The sequence below is a fragment of the Talpa occidentalis genome, unplaced genomic scaffold (assembly GCF_014898055.3).
Source record: "Talpa occidentalis isolate TD23 unplaced genomic scaffold, MPIMG_talOcc4v2.1 talOcc4.4, whole genome shotgun sequence".
NCBI classification, from domain to species: Eukaryota; Metazoa; Chordata; class Mammalia; order Eulipotyphla; family Talpidae; genus Talpa; species Talpa occidentalis.
In genome coordinates this window covers 19,852,836-19,867,020 of record NW_023604295.1, presented here as the reverse complement: position 1 = coordinate 19,867,020, position 14,185 = coordinate 19,852,836, and the positions used below count along the sequence as shown (strand labels likewise).

General features: G+C 41.6%; 1 protein-coding gene across 5 annotated transcripts in view; it reads left to right on the top strand.

Annotated features, from left to right (window-relative positions):
• The window catches only part of TNIK (TRAF2 and NCK interacting kinase), a 400,363-nt gene that overhangs the window by 274,317 nt on the left and 111,861 nt on the right, over positions 1–14,185 (top strand). For all 5 annotated transcript variants that reach the window (XM_054700355.1, XM_054700354.1, XM_054700353.1 and 2 more), the window contains 2 exons: positions 10,097–10,151; positions 12,512–12,590. In XM_054700355.1, coding sequence (XP_054556330.1) covers positions 10,097–10,151; positions 12,512–12,590 — 134 coding nt within the window. The remainder of the gene's footprint in view (positions 1–10,096; positions 10,152–12,511; positions 12,591–14,185) is intronic.

Here is a 14,185-nt window from a genome sequence, read left to right as displayed (position 1 = left end):
TGAAGTTTCATAGAAATTTCATTTTTGGCATGTTGCTTTGTACTATGAATTGATCATGTGCTGATCAATTCAAAGCAGTGTTTAAAGTAGAGAGATGAAAGTTGGCCCTTCTCCAAGAACTCCTCCTTTTCTCTTTGCTGCTAGCCAGCAATCAAGCATGATTTGGGGGTTACTGTCCCATCAATAACTGCAGTGTCCGATGATATGTTGTCATCACTTTGGTTTTAGAGCGGAGACATTAAAATTGGGTGCAAATGGGAAGCAGGAATTGTGGGTTTTCAGACTAAGCAGTAGGTGAAGAAACCTGGTCTTTGTGCAGATCGTAGGACAACTTTGGGCGAAACCTGACGCTGCGTTGGCTGGTGTCATAGGTGCATGGACTTTTTAGCAAAAGCCCATGTAGAGCATGTAGAAATACCCTCCTCTTCCAGATGAGGAAACAGAACCAAGACCTTTGTAAATGCATAACGATCGTCTCAGTTTTGTGACTTAAGCCCAGACCTCCTAACTGTTCAGAACTTTCCCCAATCTACTATCCCATTCCTTTATGATATAATCCTATATAAATCTTCAATTTACCAACAAAACCAATTCTAAAGAGCATATTTAAAGAATTCCTCTTCTAAACAACATTTTTAGTTCCCCATATGTGGAATTATTACTGAAATCAGGTCACAAAGATGCAAACATTGCAGTGTCGTCAGGAACCAGTGTCTGAGGGTATTGACAAAATCATTTGCTTCCTTGGAGAAACACAAGCTTGAAAGTCTGAAAATAAAATAATCTCCTATAAATTTCCTCCCTCTTTCAAAGTTAGTCACTGTAATAACCTGACAACAATCTGTCTGAAAACAGCTGCCAAGTTAAAAATTAATCTCTTTCCAAAATAAATGTCATTTATTTAAACTGCTAATGATAAGCACATTTGAATAATTTAATTTGCAAATCACTTCTGAGAGACCACTACACAATATATGTCCCCAACCAGCAATGACTATCATAATTGACTACAAGCGATTCCTCAAACTGTTCGTATAGTTACATTTAACAAACGCAAGTCCTACATCTGGGCCACAGATATTTTAGACTATTTTATAGCATATCCAGAAAATCAGAGTGTTTCAGACATTTACCTTTAGTTTAGCCTTTTATGCCCAGACCTCCTTATTTTGACTGCATTTAAGTAGATATGGATTTTTGATCTGTGATGTAAACTAGAACATGGTAACTTAGTTGTTTTCTGCATAATAAATAGAGAAAACTCCCAGCTAAGCCAACATTGGAATTAAATTGATATCTCTATCCCCTTTGTTCAGAACATGGCTAAGGAATATCATTGTGGATCAGTGAAAAGTGGTTGAGCCCAATTATAACCCTAAGTTTGAACAACCACAGGGGATATCAGGGTGCCCAGGGTGGTGATTCAGTGTTACTAGAAGGTTCATGTGACTATTCGGATATCCTGAGATATTAACAAATTCAAGATTAATTTTTGTGTCTATGATTAAAAAATATAGACTCCTGATGAGAGAATATAGTCAGCTGTATCAGTCCTCAGTGCTAATTAGTTTATCAGGATTGACAGAAGTGAGTTGCGACAGAAGGACTTTGCGACAAGAGTATAAATGTCCCCATCATTTCTTATGGGTCGAGGAAAGAGCATGGCAGTAGGGTAAATCAAGAAAACCAGACAGAAAGGAATGTTTGAGGATTCTTTGAAGATTCATTTCAATCACTTCACAGTTTTTCTGTGCACCAGAGAAGAAGCTACTCTAAATAATCTTTCTACTTTTTTCCTGCCACCAAATCCTACCCTTCATTCTATTTACTATACTTAGGAAAAGGATGTGTCACCAAGGGACAGCTTGACAATACGCTGACTTTTAAAACCATTTATTCATTCACTGAGAGTATATTTCTGAATACTATGTATAAGGCAGTTAGTAGTGTGTGCAGCGTTTTGCACAGTAAGTTCATTTGCAACCTGTCGGAGTTCAAGACACACAGGTTGTTTGGCAGTCCATTGACCCAGCAGGATGCCCCAGCCTCAGAAACTGAGGTCAACACTTGGGGTTCCTGTCGCTGTAGGTACTTTCGGCCTGGAGTGCATGTTTAGAATAAAAGATGATGTGAAGGCCACTGGGCTTTGTTAGACTCCTTATCACAAAAGTCCTTTGATCAAAATAAAGACAAGCTCAAAAAAGGACACTATACTATTGTTATATTATATGATTATTACTTATTATTTGTCTTGTCTAAGGTGTCTTGAAAGACTGGGGTGAATTTGTCAAAAGACTATAGCAATTGGATAAAATAAAGGCCAAAAGTAGCCCAAAGAGCCCGTGCTTCTTATTGCGTCTGGTTTTGTCTGATAGCTACTGGGCGCAGGCAGTAGCAGACTGGAAATAACCCCTCTCCTGAGGATGAATGCCAGAATCTCATTTGCCTGGTGTGTTCACTTTCCCCTGGAGGCCCTTCCTTTCTTGTTTTCAGAAATTCTGTCAAAACACTTCAAGCAAAAGGAAAGGTTTCATTTCCCTGAGAAGTATGTGGGGCAATAATGAAAGCTTTCTCATTTAATAATAAGCATTCAAAAGATCTGAAATTAATAAAACCATTCAAAATTCCTGGGCTGTTTAAATTGTTATTTTTTAAAGTTGAGTTTCATTTTCTTTGACTGCAATTTGCCACGTATTTTATAGTGCCATGTATTTATTGCATTAACAGAACCACTCACTAAAGAAAGTTCTTTGTAACTAAAGCCCACCAGTAGGGAACTGGTTGAATAAAGACTAGAATGTCTGTCTGGTGGAATACTACGCAGCCATTTATGCAGTGAGTAGTATGCAGGTTGGAGTTACGCAGAGCCCAAGATACAGTGTTAACTGCAAAAGGCAACTTAGAGCATCCCACATGTAACATATATAGCCTTGTTCTCCTCTGCCTCGCAAATGGACGGTATTTATGTGTATAGAGAACTTGAAATTATTTATGTAGCTGTCTGCCCTGTTCTATTTTTTCAAACCACAAAATGATTCTTGCTTTTATATTAATTTAGTGAAGTAAGAAACAGACCGTAAAATGGTATTTTTCCCACCCCCCACTGCCATCCTCTAGCCTGGTCTATGCTAATATTTTTTTATTACTCACCTAGACTCTGTTTACAAGACTTTGCATGCAGGTGCCGTGGGTCACTTGCAGACATAGGTGTATCCTTCAGCGCTTGGGTGAATATTATATTCTGGTTCTCCTGAGTCACAGGTGACTGACTTTTGTCAGACAGGATGGAAAGAGTGATTTTAAATAAGATTCTCGGCCGAGATAAAGTGAGTTACCTTTGAATAATCCAAGAGTTTTGAGATGCATACCGGGTACAATATTCAGATGCAGAATGGTACATTAATGCTGTCAAACAAGGCCTCAACCTTTGTCCACTGAGATGCAGACCCCACCAGGTAAGAAACAGGATTATAGAGACTATAGGCACTAGTAGGTGCCACAACTTCGAGCAAACACATTTCCTGTGGCTCCTTGGCCACATCCACCTGGGAAGGTTTCCATAGTCAGATGCACTGTCGCCTCCTGCAGGCTTCATGCCTATCCCCAAGGGAGGAGAGGAAACTCCCAAGACATCCCCTTTACTCAGATAACAAATGGGGACTGAAGATGCCTGCTTTCACTTTGTTTTATGGGTGAAACGGGATTATTAATAATGGCCTATGCTTGAACATCTCGTGATTCTAAACTTGTTTCTAAGCTTAATTCTAAATTATTTATATATAATGAATATCTAAGTGTCTGACATACTGAACAAGAGGCAGGTTTGGGGACATGGACAAGACTGATCTAAAATGTAGACTGTCTCCTTTTCAGTATATGACCTTAGGAGATTATTTAATAACATTTCTGAGCTTCTACAAAATGGCAATAATAAATTGTATAATACAAGGTTGTCATAGGCTATAGTGAGTTAGCATATGTAAAGGGCTAATAAGGCACCTAGTACTTGATAACTTCTTAATATTTGTGTTTATCTATCATGTGAAGATTTTGTTCTTTGGGTCCATTGTTGACTTAAAAAAGCCAGCAATGTCCTGTGATCCAAACCTCACATTTGTATTATGAACGTCTAATTGTCTGTTTATGTGGAAACAGAATCTGTTTCTCTCTTTTATGTTACAGAGAATATAAAAGTTAGAGCACCTCTAGATTGAGGTGCTGGCCTTAGGAACCTCGTGCAGTAAATATAGTTTCAGTTTTTCAGCTGGAACATTACTGAAAAGAGACCTATGGGAAAGTTACACAAAAAAAATACTGTCTTCTGGTTGGTGGAACCCAGTTTTCCAGTTGTACCCACTATGCAGCTATTGTCTGTCCATTCCAAGTTCCCTTGCTACCCTCTGCTTCACAGTCACATGCTCTGCCCCTAAGTTAGACCCCCCAAGTCTAACCCTCTGCTTTGCCATTCCTGGGCTAGGACTTAGCTCTCCCCATTTTGCCTGTTCACCTGGCTTCTTAATTAGACTCTGACAATAAGGGAGACTGAAAGGCTGGAGGAGGAACACGTGCTGCTCCCTTTGCTGTTTGCCCATTGGAATCCTCTAGGTTTACTTCTGTATCTTCCCAGCTACTCCTTTGAGTGCCATTGAGTATCAGAGCTCCTTATCACCTAGTCTTACCTAGATTTGATGATTGAACTGCCAGCCAATCATAACTGGTCCTAATGTTCTATCTACACCAGTATTTGTTAAATACCCACTATGTGCATTGTGTTGTGTTACAAACTTTGCCTATATTGTCTTACTGAATTCTAAGATTCATCCTGTGAGACAGGAAATGAGCTCAGATTTGTGAAGAGCTAGTCCCAGGTTCCTCATCTGGTTGTATGAGACTTGAGTCACAACTGGTCTGTCTGTCTGTGAGACGAGCTTACCAGGACACACGAGTGCTCTCTTCCTGTGCCACCCAGACTTTTTCCTCATGTGGTTGGTCTGACCCTTTGAAAGTGTATTTTTTTTACCACATTGGACAATCCAGCCCCAGAAGCAATGCTCTTTTGTTCTGTTCAAGTTGCCTGGTGCCAGCTACTTCCCCCCCACATCGCCACCAGCCAGAAGTGGTGTGCTTGCCTCTGGCTTCTCAGAGGCACTAGAATTTGTCTCTGTTCTGTTTGTAATGCACACAGGACTGGGCTATTAATCATGCCACAGGCCAGGCTGCATAGCACCTCTGGAATAATGAATTACCCAGCTCCTGCCAAAATGAGTCACACCATGGCCACGAAGGAAACTTATCTCTCCCCAACTCTCTCCTCATCTTGTTCCTCTCTCTTCCTTTCTTGTCTCCTGTGATCTGTCTTGCTGGTTGTAATTGGAACGTTTTCTCCTGTATTTAAGTTCTTAAGTGTCTTTGGGACTCACTAATGTATCCAAAGGTTTAAACAAAGCCCTTCAAGGACATTTATTGCTTTCTAGCATGGGCAGTTAAACATAGCTTACGAGCAGCTCTGGGGTGTATGGCCAGGAATGTAAATGTTCCTTTTTGAACATGAGAACCCCAGCAGAAATGATCCTAATAATCATCTCAAATGAACGTTTAAAGAAGAAACAATCGATGTCCTGATCAGCTGGCAAAGGATACACAGGAGTTGGGATGATGTGATCTTTGGTTCAGAGGATTGTTCTTGAAGTTTGGGGGAAGGCTACTCAAGAAGGATTCTCAGTGGTGTGTACTGAGTAAGGGAAGCATCTCTCTTTCCTGACCCTTCCTGTTTCCTGTGAAATAAATCCAGACTCACCTAACAACTAGAACCTATCTATTTCCTACTGTCAAAATATGCTTCTTTCAATCGTTACTGAATACATATTATTAGTAAGAAATGGCTTTGATTGCACTTAAGTTCCTTATGTCCCCAGAAACATGAAGGTAGGCAGTCAAGAGTTGGAGTGATAACTCATTGATTATTTCAAAACCCAGCCTCTTACCTTTCAGTATTGACATCATTTATTTGTTGAATTATTGCCTCATGATTGTAAAGTGGATGCTGCAGTGCCAGATATATTTTATCTGGGCACTAAGAAGTGGGGAAGACTTGTCAAGATATCAGAAACATTTGTCACTTATTTCAGAAAAACAAAGTCTTTTCTAGATGCTCCTAGAAGATGGTTGTCTATATCTAGTTAGCCAGAACTATATTACATCCTTAGCTGCAAGGGAGTCTGCATAAGCAAGCTTAACTTTCCTATATTCTGAAATAGTAATTAAAAAATCCCTGTTGTGTTAGCCACCAAACAGTATGTGCCACAACTAGAGAGAAAACAAAGCACACTAAACTGGGCAGGCAGAGGAAGTCTCATAAAACAGTAGAGAGAAAAGAAATTAATGTTATTGAGTCCACTGCTGCCAGATTTTGTGCTAGCCAGCATATCTGTATACACACATTCCCGTTACCTCCACTGTGCAGTTGAGAAAGCCAAACTGAGCAATGCTCTGTGTGTAGCTAAATTTGGATCCTATATTTGAAGCCAGGTCTGTCTAACTTAAAAGACTGTTCTCTTAACTAGTCTCTTCATCCGATCCTTGCTACCTGTAGGAGGTTGAAGCCAGTTTCCTAGTGCTGGTTTTTGAGGTGCCTCGCTAAATTTCACCATCTTTATTGCAACACCAAACCTTTGGTCATCTGCAGGAAAAAAAAAGTAGCAATCTGGTACAGTTATTTTATTGGCCTTTTAAATTATCAAAAAAAAGGGTGACTATTTGGTTACTACCATTGCGACATTGGGATTGTCAGTTAGTGTGAATTGGCTTAAGAAGCAGGAAAGCAAACTGTTCAAAACCTGCTTCTGAGCTGCTCTGTTATCCTGGGTAAGTCATTTTACCTCATCTTTGAAATGTAAGGTTGGGTAAAATGGGCTATAAGAAGTCTAAGAGTCCTAGATTCCTCTTAGGTTTAGTTTTTTTTTTTCTCTCATGCATCTTTGTTTACTCATTGAACAAACATTTATTAAGTATCTTCTAGAGACTGGGAACTGTACTAAGGACTTAGAATAAACCAGTCAGCAAAGCAAAGATCCCTGCCTATGTATATCTCATGTTCATGTGTGTGTGTGTGCATGTGTTGGGGACAGGGTATGCAGACAGTGAATCAAAACAATAAATTAGTGATGAGCAAATTACTTGGCATGGGCCTCTCTAGTGGCACAAGGAGTTAAGCATCAACACTATGAAGCTATCCACAGCCTCTGCAGCATGAGTTCCATCCCTGGCTGGCCAGGAAGCTACCCACATGGCGCAGCAGACCTCCCCTGTCTCGCCCGCTGCTCCCCTCAGCAGTGTATTTCAGTCAATCTGCCCCTTCTGTTCTCCAGTCTGTCTCTGGTGAATCCTCTTACCTCCCGTGCCTCTGGCCTGTACCCCAGTTCTTGTATGCATAAATAAATAAATCTTTTAAAAATATATGTGGCATGGTAGAGTGTGGTCAGTTCTCTGGGGGATAAAAATGGAAAAGGGTGGAGGGATTGGCGGCTCCAAGGTCCTCAATGAGAACATGACATTTGAGCAAAGACATTCTGGACAGGGAGGCATCAGCTAGCACAGAGTTCGGGCAGCTGCCACAGGAAGAAGGGAGCACAGAGAAAGGATCCCTGGGTTCTCTGAGCATTGTCTTCCCTTTTCTGAGGACTGGTCTAAAGTCCTCTTACCCCAGCACCATCAGTTCTTTCAAATGCTTTGGCTTTCAAATCAACTCAAACTTCCTAGACTTAAGAGCCACTTAACTGTGACCCCTTTGTAGCAGCTAGGAGCATGGAGCTTGGCCAGCACCTTCATATTTGCATCTCTTTCATGCCATAGAAATACTTCATCTCTGGGGATGTTGGAGAAATGGTCACAGAACTAGCAAGGCCCAGAGATATTGGGAGTTTTTATCAAAATAGCACAACCCATTTCCAGACTATTCTTGCTGTATTTCCTGTGTAATGTTTCCTGAACAGTGAGTGACTCAGTACTTTCGTCACTCATTCATTTTACCCCCAAATGATTGTCTGTGAAAATTAACCATAAACCCCAGGTACAAAGAGCTATGTTTCCCTCTTTGCCAGTTACTTCCCCTGAGCCAGCCTGTAATAGATGGACTGGCCTCCTGCCTGAGCTCCCGCAGGAACCTCACTAAGCAAGGCCAGGAGCCTGCAGGAAAAACTCAGTCACTTTTTAGTCTGTGTTAACCATACGTGTATGTGTTTGTGTCTCTGTGTGTGCGTGTACGTGTGTGCTGTGTCTAATGACAACTTGAATACATCTTCAAGTGTACCAAGGACAAGATTTGCCTTCTTGAGTTTGTTCCATTCATAGAAGTACTTGGAATCTAAGGACCAATTTCTCGCCAGTTATCCCCAGTGGAACTCAAAACTTGAAACATTTATATGAACATGGTAGCAGGTTCACCAGGTGCTCTGCCCACCTGGTCTAAGGTGGATTGTACTTTAGGCAAGACACTAGTTCCCCTGGACAATCCCCTTGATTTTTATGTGCTCTGTCGATTTTTCAGTGGCCTGACTGCCATTCGAGGATGTTGATCAGATTAGTTCTCGGGAATGGCACAGCAAAGATTTCATAGTTCTCCTCCAGTTATTTCTCCTTTTCATATGGCCTTGAGGTTTGTTTTATGGCAATTACGGGAAAAATAAACTGATCTCTTCTAATCCGAGTGAGGTTACAGGTACAAATTTGAAATAATGTATTACACACACCTGCATTTAAGATGAAAGTAGGGGGAGAGTTTGTATCAGAATTTGCACCAGTGAGTCAAATTTCACATTGTGTTTTCTTGCCAATCTACTGGGAAGCTAAAACACTAGGCATCTTTTGGGGGGTTTCTAACCTGGTTTTCCCCATATCATGATTCACCCTCCTCTGTGAATATTTACATACTATTGCACTATAGACACAGAATGGGGGAGAAACATATTGTTAGAGATGGAGATTATACAGGCAGAGGTGATGTTAGCCAAAAAAAATTCTGATAAGAGTGTAAAAGTCATTCTGGGCATAAGAAACAATATAAGGATACAAGGATTCTATTTTGTATATTAGTTTACTTACAAGATGACAGGTATTGTTCACTCATTCAACAAACATTGAGCACCTGCTACTGAGCTCAGCTGTAAGGGCTGGAAATACATCAGTCAGTGCCATCATCAGAAAGTTTCCTGGTCTTATTAAGTTAAACCATGTGAAATTGCTGTTTTAAAGGTTAAAAATAATTGCATATAAATACACATCTATTATATGATCCAGCCGTTCCACTCATAAGTATGTTCTTTAAAGAAATAAAAGCATACATGCACACAAGGACTTGTTATGGGAATGTTTATAGCAGTTTTATTTGTAATAGGTGGAGCTGGAAACAATCCAGATGTCCTTCAGCAAGTAAATGGATAAACTGTGGTAGCTCTATCAAATGGAACACTTTTAGCAATAAAAAGGAATAAATTATTGATAAACTACAGCTTAGATGGACCTTAAATACATTATGCTAAATGAAAGAAACTGGATGATTTCATTTATATAAAACTTTGGAAGATGCACACTAATCCATAGTGACAGAAAGCAGATCGGTGGTTGCCGTAGAACAAGAAGTGGGTTTGGGGACAGTAAGGCAGGAGGATGAAACTGCAATGGAGAAGTGGGTCCTTTTGAGGTGATGGTGGTTTCGTCGGTGTATATGTATGTCAACCCTTATTGAATGGTACACTTAAATGTGCACAATTTATTGCCTGACAGTTTTCTCTCAGTGAAAGTGTTACAGTCAAATTTAGTCAAATTCTGTAGAGTTTAATCAATAGATAAAACTTTTAGACATCTTATATGCATTCCTCATATATCTATTGAAAGCGTGCTATGTGTCAGGCTTCATAAAAAGTATTGTCATTGAAAAACTGAATGTTGTTCATGGTTTAAGCTTAGTGACTGAAGTAAGTTTGGAAAGAGACAACCTAATGGCTTTCCCACAGGCCATGCTGCAGCAATTACTGGCTTTAACTGAGTTATCCTTTGTTGCCTGAATTTATGCATGTGCACCGCCTCCCTTCTTTTTCAGAGTGACTTGTGGTCTTTGGGAATCACCGCCATCGAGATGGCAGAAGGTGCTCCCCGTAAGTACCTTCCTCTGGTGGCTGTGGGGCTGGTCTGCTCTGTGGGTACTGGAGGCTCCGTGCCAGGAGCTGCAGTTGCTTTACTTCTGCTACACCGAGCCCTGCATGGATCCCAGCTGGCATATTTAGAAAGCAGAATCATCTTAAATCAACCAGGAATTCATTCATTTCAGAGTGGTTTGAGGATCATGTATTTAGAAAGAAGAAAAGAAAGAAAAGGAAGCAGACATCCCTGTTTGTTTCACAGATGCAGTGTAGAGTTTATCTTTGAGCTACTCTTTACCTGACATAAAAATGAGACCAACCCACAAAGACTCCAATTAAAGATACACAGCCAAATTTCAGTGCAAACACATGAACTCGGTCACTTTCACTCCTCTTAAAATCCTGATACTTAGATTTTCTGAGTTCCCTGCTGTTATTTGAGGCAGAGTGGCAGGATCTGGCCATCTGGAGAGCCTCTCAAAGTCCTTGGGGTCTGGCGATCTACAAAGGGAGCTGTAAGCACCTCTGCCAGACCTATGGCAGCCACGAGAATGCACCACCTAGGAAAAGTGTTTCACAGACCTCCCCAAGGAAGCACAAATGACCATGGGCTGCACTGGCACCAGAAGCTGTACCCCTGAAACCCACTCACAGCTGGGACCCAACACCCACCCCTACCTGGAACTCACAGGCCTCCTTTGGCAACAGCTTTTACTCAAGTGCCCTCAGTGACGTTGCCAGCCCTCCTTAGAGGCCGTACATTTTAGCACCCTTACACCTATTTTTTCTCCTCTGCTTCACTAGGGCTTTCTCTTGCTCACCTGGCAATTCAAGAATTCTCCCAGCCTTCACTGGCTCCTCTTGTATTTCTTCCACGCAAGAATTTTTTCCCCATAATAGCCTCTCATGTTTAATACCACCTTAGTCTCTGCTTTTCAGATGGCCCAGGCCAAAACAAGCCCCTTATTTGAGGCACAGGTTGTTATTTTCATATAACTTTTTAGCTTCTAGTTATTGTTGTCTTTTGATTTCTCACTTTAAAGTTGGTAGAATTCATCTGTAGCATTGATTTGAGTCTGCAGATCAATTGAATGCATCTGTAGATTGGATTTTGTGAATAAAACACCCCTCATCCACATACTAATAGGTATTTATAAATCAGAAACACAATATATTGCAGTCTTTAAACCAGACTATCATTTTTTTTTTTTTTTTTTTTTATAGAGGCATGTTTTTCTTTATTTGTTTGTTTGCTTGTTTGTTTGTTTTGTTTATACATGCACTGGGTACAGTCAGAAGTGCGGGAGGGTGAGAGAATTCACCAGAGCCAGAGCGGGGAGCAGAGCAGGCAGAAGGACCGAAGTACACTGCTGAGGGGAGCAGCGGGCGGCAGGAGAGGTCTGCGCGCCATGTGGGACCCTCCTCCGGTGGCCGGGGAGCAGCCGGGGATCGAACCGGCGCTGCAGAGGCCGCGGGCAGCTTCGCAACCCAGCGCTCTACCGCTGCGCCACCGGGGAGGCCCCAGACTATCATTCTTGATAAGTAGTTGACTGGACGAAAAATGAACTTCTATGCACAGAAAACTTTAGCTCTCAGGAATAATATATTCTTATTTTAGGCACAAAGTAAAAGATATTCCCAGATGTTTGAAAGTAAACTAGTGAAATATTTTGATTAAAATAAGAATGTCTCAGTGTTTTTAGTATAAATGATTATATTGTGTTTTTAAGATGAGATATTTTCATCACTTTTTGAGCCAGAATCTCTGCCTTAATCCTTCCATCTTCCTGATGCCAGTGAATAAAACCAAACCAAGCCAAAATAAACAACAGAAATGAAAGGAATAAACTCCAACCTGAAGCCTGAAAAACCATTTTCAGAGTACTTGAAAACAGAGAATGGTGTAGTACAACAACTTACTTAGATAACATTCCATTTGAATGAACGTGCAGTAAATAAGAACTAGGCCTTCGATTATCAGTATCATTTATCATAAGACTTAGATTTTCACTAATTAAAAATAACTTATAGTTGTTACCTTGATGTTGATTGCTTCGCACTTACATGGTTATTTACAGTAAAGCCAAAGTTGTTGATTCTCCAAGTTTCCTTAAAGATGAAGTAGAAATGTTAACAGTCTCTAGTTGAGATGTGTTCTTTTTGAGAAGGTTCCTGAAATTAGACATCAGGTCTTTTAAGTGCTCACGAAATGGTAGCTTTGCCAATCACTGGCTACTCATAGGTCGTGTATGGACTCCAGCAGCGTTAGCTGCATAGCTAGGATGGACTTGGCCATAAAGCAGTATTTCTGGATCACTCAGGATGGTCATGTCCTCCCTCCTAACTGGAGCTTCCCTTATTTTGCTGTCTTGCAGCTCTCTGTGACATGCACCCCATGCGAGCCCTCTTCCTCATTCCCCGGAACCCAGCGCCTCGGCTGAAGTCTAAGAAATGGTGAGTTTGGATTTTGGCGTTTTGCAGGTCTAAGGGCACGATTTTTCTGGAATTCTTTTGGATGCCTTCAAATCCTTAGGACCTCCTGACAGGATTAAACTAACGTATACTAGACGTGGCAAGTGATTTTCCAGATGCTGCCCTATGTACATATTGCTTACCTGTCAACCCAGCTTGTCTTTTCCCCCGCCCCTTCCAGGTAAGCAGCTACTAGTTAAAATAGTAAGGATGCTCTTTAACTTGTCACCCCAAGCAGTGACTTTTCTGACAACACAGATCATAGTTCCATGAGTCAGAGAACACCGGCCTTTCTTCTGTCGCATAAGTCACTGCTTTCTGACATGCACACACATACCTGTGAAATCATTTCACTTCGCTGTGTGTAAACTTTGGTAATTTTTGTCTTTATTATTGCTTTTTCTTTATTGTGGTGATACTAGTGTATTTTAGGCATGATACAATCTTTCCATTTAATAAACTTATTCACATAAAAAAGTATCATTTTAACTAGTGACTACTGTTGGTATAGGATGGTATAGGGCATAGTAAAATATGATTGCATGGGATAGACTGAAGTTTGGAAAACAGATGACTACAGGATAGGCCAGATGTTGGGCTTCTGACTTTTTTTGTGTAAGTCTCTGAAGGTCTTTGTAGCTTGTCAATCTGTAAGGGAAATCTCTTGCTCTCACCTTTTCCCCCTGGATGTGGTGTATCCTCCCTGGTACCTTCTTGAATTCTTATTCCCCTTGCAAAGGGGCCAGTCTCTGCATCATCTGTGATCTGCCCTTTTCTAGACACATGTTCTGGGTCATTAGCACATGAAGGGGCAAGACCCTCCTGCTCCTTTTCATACTGCTTCATGATCAGGCCCTTGACGAGGCCCTTTGTGTTGGAGAACAATCTCCATAGAACCCTGGTAAAACGAGAGAAAGGCGTACTGTGCAGAGAGGAGAGGAGGCGGCCAGAAAAGAGACAACAGCCTCAGTTGCTGGAGGAGTGAGGTTGCTATTGGTAACCATCCAGCCACCGCCTTCTGCCCCTCCTCCTCTCTCGAGGGTCACTGTGGTGTGAGACAAGCATCCGCTCCCCAGCAACAACCTTCTATTGGGCACTGGCACAGCATGTGATGGGGAAGTGCACCTGAAGGCTTTTTCCTCTCTGTCCCTGGAACAGACTCCCTGGGAGTCCTGCTTCTGTGCCCTGAGCATCAAGCAAACCCTCTTTTGCTTGTTTCTGCTTGTCCTCAGTGCCGGGCCTCCCGCAGGACTTGCTATCTCCAGTGGGATTCCTCCCTGTACCCATCCGCCTCTCTCCTCCCTTCACTGATTCTGGACAGATGTCTCCAGCTCTCCCGCAGAGGACAGACTGGTCATCCATGCAGGTGTTTTGTTCAATAAACCCAATGTGGCCACACCCCGTGTTTCAGAAATATATGCACTAATTGCCAACTTTCAGAAACCAGGTGACGGAGCATTAGATTTCTGGCCCTAGGTGCAGAAGGGCAGCAGTCCTGCCCCGCTGAGGTCTCCAGCTCCCTCTCAGGGCACGAGATCGTCCCTCTGCCCCAGTTGCCACGCTCTCCAGACCAGAAG